Here is an 8,429-nt window from a genome sequence, read left to right on the forward strand (position 1 = left end):
GCAATTAAAATCTATGAGTTCTAAAGATTTGAAAATCACATTTTTTCTTTGTATCCTATCCACGATGTACATCAATCAATTCATAAACTTGACTTGTTTTTTTAAAGGAAGGGATAGCCATATTTCTAATACCCCCCTTAATTGTGCTTTTTGTAATCCTAGTTTATGTAATCCAACTTTATCCCATGGCTTTAATTTTGCTACAATAACTATGGGAGGTGATTTCATTCAAATAGAGGCTGATAGTTGTGATAAATTCAAAGAGAATGAGGCTCTCTGGGAGAAAGTGGTTGAGGGTTATCTAGCTAACCACATGGAAGGCATGGAGGACTTCGATCCCTCATTATCAAAACAATTTACCCAGTCCTAGGAGGATGGAGAAGTCCAAGTGGGGAAGTTGAAGTTTGCAGTGTCAATGGAGACTATTGTAGCCGCCACTAGGTTGGTTGTGGAAGGAACGTCCTTCCCAAAGAACCCAAGAGAAACTATACAGAGGATTTCAAAATATGTTTGGGTCTGAGTGATAATATTGTCCATCTCAAAAGTAGGTTCAAAAGGGATGATCTGCTAATGATTTGGAAAGAGGTGACATTCATCTTAATGAATTTGTCACCCTAGATGGGCGGTTTAAGCGCTTCCACTCCCAATTGTTTCCCTTGCTTAATCATTTAAGGTATGACATCAAAATGAACTTCCCTTTTGGATTTTCTCATCCATTTCCCAGCCTAGTGTTGTGGTAAAATCTAAAGGTACCCTTCCATTGCACCAAGGTCTCATTCTATGCCTTATAATTTCACCTAGGATTAATCCCAACTAGTGGCCATGTCATTGCTCCTTCTATCCTGGACCTCTATGTTGAGTAACCGGTAAACCGAGTAGATTCTAAAGTAACCTTGAAGCCCCAAAAAAATCTCACTCGGGTTAACCCTTCTAGGAATGCTAAATAAATAAATAAAACCTACCCCTCGTGTTGGTGAATGCTCTGTTAAAAATGGGCAATTGTTGAACAATATTTGGAGCAGATGATTCCTTCTTGATCCATTGGGTCTGAATGGACCTTTGACAACTCTATGAACAATGTTTCTAGTCCTCCCTCCCCTCATCTCCCCTGGCTCCCATCATTCTTCTCTTGTTACTGCTCTATTTAAGGAGGAATTTCCCCTCTTTGTGGCCAAAGTGAATGAAGTTTGCAAGGGGTTCAATAAGCATGAACCTGCCATCTATTGTCTTTTGGGACAATTCGATATGGCAAAGAAATAAATCAAAAACATCAAAGCCCTCACTAAAGTGGACGCTAGACCCTCGAACTGGGATATGGACAATAAGAACTAGGGTGCTTGGATGACGGCGAGTAAATTTGTTGTAATGGTTGAAAAGTGGGAAGGTTTGGAGAAGACAGTGAAGGAATTTGATGAGAAAATAAATCAAGGTAATGACACAAAGGATTTGGAAGAGGTGGTTGAGGCATTGCATGATAATTAGGACTCCATGGAAATTAAAATGGAGGATATATTTTCTCGAAACATGGAAATGACTAAGAAGAACTTCTCTACTCTCCTAGCCATACAAGATGAAATCGTAAGGAGGAGAGAAAAAAAGTGACACAATTTGGATTTCTCCACTACCACTAGGTTGGAGGCGTCAGTGTCTAAGGCGAAGGCAATCTTGGATTTCCAATCCATCTCCTTTGGGAAAGGTTCTAATAGGAAGCTCTCCTTTTTGGAAAAAGAGAAAGAAATTTGCCAGGATAGGAAGCTGGTGTTTCCCCCACCAAGTAGGACATTGGTTCATATCTTTGGTGGGGGTGTGTCTTGTTTTATTTTTTTTTGTTTGTTGGCTTTTCTAGTTTATTTTATGGGTTTTCTTTGTTGTGTTGGATGCTTCCTAGTTTTCGGTCCTTTTTGGTAGTAGGCACTCCAGTCTTGGACCCTCACCTCTCATGAGCCCTTGGTTTTATTCGCTCGCTGGTTTTGTAGTTATGTAAAGGTTTGAGCCCCTCCTAGTTCAATATATTTATAACATTTTTGTGATGACAAATACTATAGAAAATTGATGAATGCATACTAAATGTAATCTTTAGAGGGGACAACTTTAATTATGAATCACTTAAACAAAATGGTGATTAAATTTATCAATTTACATGAATTTGTACAACTTAGCATGGACAACCAACAAAAGAAGAGGAAAATGAACCATTTTTTAACTCATGGTGCAATAGGTAGAGCAAATTGTCCTAAGATAAGTGATATAAATGCACCATGAAAGTTATAATACAAAGACATGAACTTTTATGGATAAGTATTTGACAATGTTGAAGAGCTAGAAAGCATAGATATTATTAAATGATTTTAAAAGTGTTACAGATAGTATTGTATTCACAAAAAATACCCATAATCAATCTATATATACTAAAAAATAGAATGTAAACTAATCAATTGTCATTTCAACTTTATCTATCGATAATTTTTTTTCTTACACTCTAGAGAACCTGGTTATGCATAAAAATATATAAATATAACATTGTACTGATCTTACAAAATTCATGGAAGAACAATTAGATGTTGTTCCTTCAAATATTAATTAAAATAACACAATTGGATTTATTTTTTTTTGTTATTCTCTAATTGAGGAGAATAATCATGTGTTCTATTTTCAAGACATGATAGGTAAAAGCAAAGGATCATAAAGGTATAGACAAATGAACGATATATCATATGAATGAAACAAATAATAGATTACATTCATATACATGTTGTTATTGAATATAATAATTGCTAGATTATCTTGATATCATTTATATCACACATTGTCTATGTTAATTTACTAAATTATATATGTCCTAGAGAACTACCACAATAATAATCTACTTTTTCTCTCTTAAGATGGTTTTAAAGATAAATATGGTGTTTTAACTTCTTCTCCTCTCTTTTCGACAATTGATTTCTAATTAAGTTGTAGTTTAATTTCTTGTTTAATGTTTTTAATTATTTATAAGAATGTTAAATAGGAAATCAATTTTCTATAAAAGTTTAGTTTAAACCCCTTAGGGATTTGCAGAATTATATAAAAGGCAATACTAGATTTTTAAAAATGAAAAAAGTATATAGGCATCATTTTTTATAAAAATCAAATCATTGTATTCTTGTAATTTCTATTTATAATATGACATCGTCAACTATTCTTTAGAACTATATATAGACATTTCTCTCTAAAATCTATGTATGAAGCATGCATACATAAATCTCCTACTTCTTATTCTTGATAGGTTAGTCTAGGTGATTTTTTTATGTTTGAATCTTTTCATGTTGTTTGATCCACCTTTTATATTATCTACCCAAAATCTTGTTAGAATTGTCTATACACAACAATGTCCATACATATGTATATGTATATGTATATGTATATGTAAATGTATGTATGTATGCATGCAGGCATGCATGCATGTATGTATGTGTGTATGTATGTATGTATGTATGTATGTATGTATGTATGTATATAATGGAGGTTCAGACCTATAGGCACGAAGCCCGCGAGCACACCAGCCTAGTAAGGGTCTTCATAGAGTATTTTTTGCCACCAAATATAGGGGCACAACCTATAGGCTGAAACCTCTTCGGCTAAGAGCCAAGGACAAAGGGGTATCCATTCCACCAAATTTGCGTAGGGCACAATCCCAGCCTCATCCCTTATGATGTCGGAGCCTTTGCACTCAACAAGACTTGATCCCTAGTGGGCTCATTTGGAGCCATTCAACTTTCACCAATAGATCAAGGGGTCATTGACAATATATCTATATTTAAATAAAATATAATTGACACCTTTAATTTAAAAATGGAGGATAAAGATACCACAAAACTACATGCTACATTATTCTCAATTTTGACTCACAAGCTTTAGTAATTGTCTACCTAATAGAATCATTGATATGTTCATTTTTTATTACTGAAAAAATGGGTTTTGAAGGGACCCCGAAACCCTTTACATAAGAACCTTAAAAGATAAAAGAATTAAGAAACAAGATGGGGCAGACTGCAAAAAAACTAGCAAAGAACTGGGCAAAAGCCAGCACAAAAGCCCAACACAACCAGGAACAACCAGCAAAAAACACAAAAAAGACAAATTACATAATGTTTTTAAGGGCATTAGCCAATTTCTCACTAATCCCTTGCATTTCTTTGATAATATGTTCATTGTATAACCTACATTCAACAATTCTTATGAGACTGTAAACACTATCCTCAAAATTATTGAGATGGTGGCTAATGAACTTGAAATGGTGGCTAATGAATTAGATAAATTTGGATTGGGATTTGTAGGAAATAGGAATATCCCTCCTAATAGACACTCTATGTGAAATATAATATGTTAAAATAAGTACTCTTAAAATGATGTACATTCATATATGAACTAAGACCCATATTCAAAATTGTAATGCAAATATCTTCTATGATGCAATGGGAATATATAATTTGTCTACAATCATATGTGATGCTACAAAATTGGTTGCCACTTCAATGCTTTCTTCCTAGAAGAGTCAAATCCATCATACATTATATAACTGAAGGTAGCACCCTCACTCTAAATAACAATATAAAGGAACTACTTATGTAATAAAATATTTTCAACTATCACAACTTGACAAGACCTTTGTAACTACTTCGTGTAGTGCACACAATAGTTATTTATATCTCCACAAACTATAAAATTGGCGTTGGGACAAAATATAAGTATTTGAACTAGTCATTATGAACTCACACTTAGGGACATGTGGCATGATATCACTAGCTCCAACTTTTATTAGTTTTTTTATATGAAAAATATAATGACATGATGGAAGCTCATGATGCAATATGAAATCAACATATGGAAGACTAATCAATAACATGACTATGACTAAAAGAAGGTGTAATACAATCCTAGGAAAATATTGATTAATGAAAGTAATTGGCATAGTACAATATGACATTCATGAGGATTAGGCTACAAAATTAAGTGAATAAAGTATATTAAACTAGTAAATATGAGAATAAAAGAAAATTGTAGCAACATACAAAAAGGACTATAAGTCATAAAGACTCACTAATTTTAGAATATACACATACACATAAATATGACATGTGAAAAAATCCTTTGCCAAAATACATTTGTATTCATTTAGAATTTTTAATGTTGAAATCAACTATCATATCAAAGTGAAAATGTTTATCTTAGCGTGAAATTAAGTGAAGAGCTTGTTAAGGTACTTTTCAGGAACAAGAAACATCAAACTGTTATTACTAAAATTTTAATTTAAACTCTTTATGGGCAGGCCCTAAACTTGCAATAAAAAATTCATCACGTTTATTTATTTAGACTTGTCTTTTAAATATTAAGTATTGTTAAAGGTTGGATTTATAGATTTAATGGACACAACAATATTTTTTATTATTATGTTAATTAAGGTTTTTCTAAATAGACAATTTTTTTGAAATTGATATAAAAAGTATCTAATTTATTAAATTCTTTATTTATACGATAGAAATTAAGTGAAATTAATTACTTTTTTATTAAAAATAATAATTAGAATTAAAAACCATCTATGTAAAATTTATTAGAAATAAACTATATGATTCATATTTTTGCTTTCATATGATAATTGATTTCAACATAAATTGAAATAAACATTTTGATGAAATTTATTCATACATTTGTTTTAATTTAAAATTTGCCAAAATACACTTAAAAATGGAAAAAAAACCTAGTCCAAACATTCAAACTAGGAGATTCCCACCCACCACTTGCAGGCTGTGTCTATTCTGGCTCCAAAATGATCGAATCAGACTAACAAGACGTGTTATGCATTCTTAGCCGTCCCATAGAAAATCTACGATTGAAAATCACGACTAACATCGCATGTTAATCACACCGTACCACATTTTGAAAGATGAACTTTTCATTGTTGTGTGTGCCTTCGAAGACAATCTGATTAAACCTCGAAGTTAACCAAATAGGGTACAAGTAGAACCTCGTTATCCCCAAATGTTTGGAGGCCGGTTATACGGAATGCCAATTACCATGATGCCAAGTGTTGCTTTCTCCCCTGCAGACTTGCTCGGAATTTTCTGTTTGTCTTTTGGATTACGATTCATACAACGAAGGTCAAAGGAATGTTAGATATATGCCAATTTATCATTATCTGGATTATGACTGTCAAGTCACGCGCAATTATAACTTAAAAAGGCCATTCAAAAATCAAATTTAGTCACTAACGAACCACTGTTAACAACATTTTCAGTGCTTCCTTTTGTTTATGATAATTCTGATAAGATGATGAACTTTGAGCAGAATGAAAATGAGGAAGCTAATCAAAATTCAGAGCAGGGTAGCGTAGCCGCACGTCACATTGGGCAAGCGGCATCGGCATTACCGGGGCAAAAATGGTACAAATGTGCGTATTGCAATGGAGGGTTCAGCCGTGCGCAGGCGCTGGGCGGTCATATGAACGTCCATCGTCGAGAACGAGCTCTGCGCAGCCGATCTTCAAAAGCAGCATGTGACCGGGGGCCTCATTCGTCCTCTCCGCTATCTTCGTTAACACTTCCATTTGATCAGTCCGTTTGGTCTTCATTACTCCCCCAGCTGTGCACAGGACTCAATAGACAAAAATATATTGGGGAGAAGGTTTGTGATAGGATTCATTTGAAAGCCTACAGTGAATTGTCTCATGGAAAAACCCAAATAAAATTTAATGGCGGTGAGATGGGTTCCTCGGAGGATGATGAGGAAGTCGACTTAGAACTTCGTCTTGGACAAAAACCCCATAAAAAAATGAGACTTGATTTACCATATTTCACCATTCTTTGATTTGTTTTCCGTAAGCAATTATTTGGAACAGTTGAGTACGCACCACTGTAAGTTATGTCCAGCTGTTTTGATATCTCAATAAAACTCCCATGACAGCAGTAATGTCCGTTGGGCTTGCTGTCCGTTGGGCCTATTTGTAGGCAAGGGCTATTTTTCATATAAAACAGTACAATTGTAACAACACAAAATTATATATATAGTTACAGAAAATTATATAACATAATTGTTTTTCAGTAAAACAGTATTGAGAAAGTAGCTTAAGCAGATCAAATCAATAAAAATCATATAAAAATCTATTATGATTTCAAATACTATTTCTTATGCTTAGAGATTTATTTGGTTTTTCATCATTTATAGAAGAAATGATATGGAATGCACATGAACGTAGTTCTATTCTGTTAATAATTAGTATATAATGGATCTACTATCTCCTTTTCTATCAAGACATTTGCTTTGTGATCAATAGATCACAATTACCAATTTATTTGCTTTTGCTCATTTCCTCCATCTGAATCAGAGTCAGTCAAAGGTAAAAGCACATCGCTTGTGGTCTATTAATTTTAGTAGAGGGAAAAAACGCCTGTAAAAGACAATTTGAAACGGATGTTAGAAAAGCATCCGTTGTTACAGACATAAACAAAAAGTAGCTGTTGGAAAGAAATTTAAAAAAGGTCAGCCGCCTCGTATAAAATCAGGCAAATAAAAGAAAAAAAGAGGTCGGAGCAGAATAATACAAAAAAAAAAGAGGACAGGTGGTTTTTGCTTCGCGGTGGGTTATTACCTCTTAATGATCTAAGCACAAGACTCAGCTTGTTACGATTCGAACTAGACCTCAATTAGATTTATTTATTATGTTGGATACCTTTTGATTAACTTTTAATAATGATGGATGACATTGTGTGGTTTAGTGACAATGATGATGGTTAGTTATTTTATGATGTTACTTTACTGTTATGATTAATAATACTTAATAATGATGTTTTGTTGATATGATGTCATTATTTAATAATGATGAATAATGTTGTTATGATATTTAATGATGTTAATATTTTGCTAGATTTTTTTTTATGTAATGGGATCTGACGAATTTTTGTTAAGTATAAGTTGCAAGGTAACTGTCGAAGGCGGACATATGACTGAGGAGGGGTTTTTCTAGCTCACCAGTAGCAACCTAAGTATTGGAACCTTGTGCAAAGTAACCAATTAGATAAACAATTAGTAAATTAAATTAGAGAGTCTAAAATATATTGATAAAATAAAATAAAAATAATAATAAGGATAAATTATTAAATATACAAGTATTTAATATTACAATCAAGCTAGAAATAATTATAAAATATAAAAGATATTTAAGATATAATATCTTATAAATACTAAAATTAAAGGACTAATTAAAATAAATAATGAGATTAATTCAAGAAATTAATTAAAATATTAATTAATAAATTTAAATAAATAATCAAGGCATACAGAACAAAAAAAAATCAATGTTGGAGTAAACTTATGTACTAAAAATATAGATGACATGTGAGAGCCTAATAATTAATTATTTTCTTAAAAACTAAATCTTTAACAAATTGTAATTT

General features: G+C 32.5%; 1 protein-coding gene across 1 annotated transcript; it reads left to right on the top strand.

Moving 5' to 3' along the window:
• The first annotated feature begins 6,042 nt into the window (after positions 1 to 6,042).
• Positions 6,043 to 6,843, top strand: LOC131857809 (transcriptional regulator TAC1-like). Its single transcript, XM_059210537.1, has 2 exons — positions 6,043 to 6,148; positions 6,275 to 6,843. Exons 1-2 carry the CDS (start codon positions 6,043 to 6,045, stop codon positions 6,841 to 6,843), a joined length of 675 nt encoding a protein of 224 aa, XP_059066520.1.
• Positions 6,844 to 8,429: the final 1,586 nt, after the last annotated feature.

The sequence above is a fragment of the Cryptomeria japonica genome, chromosome 8, assembly GCF_030272615.1.
Source record: "Cryptomeria japonica chromosome 8, Sugi_1.0, whole genome shotgun sequence".
Lineage (NCBI taxonomy): Eukaryota > Viridiplantae > Streptophyta > Pinopsida > Cupressales > Cupressaceae > Cryptomeria > Cryptomeria japonica.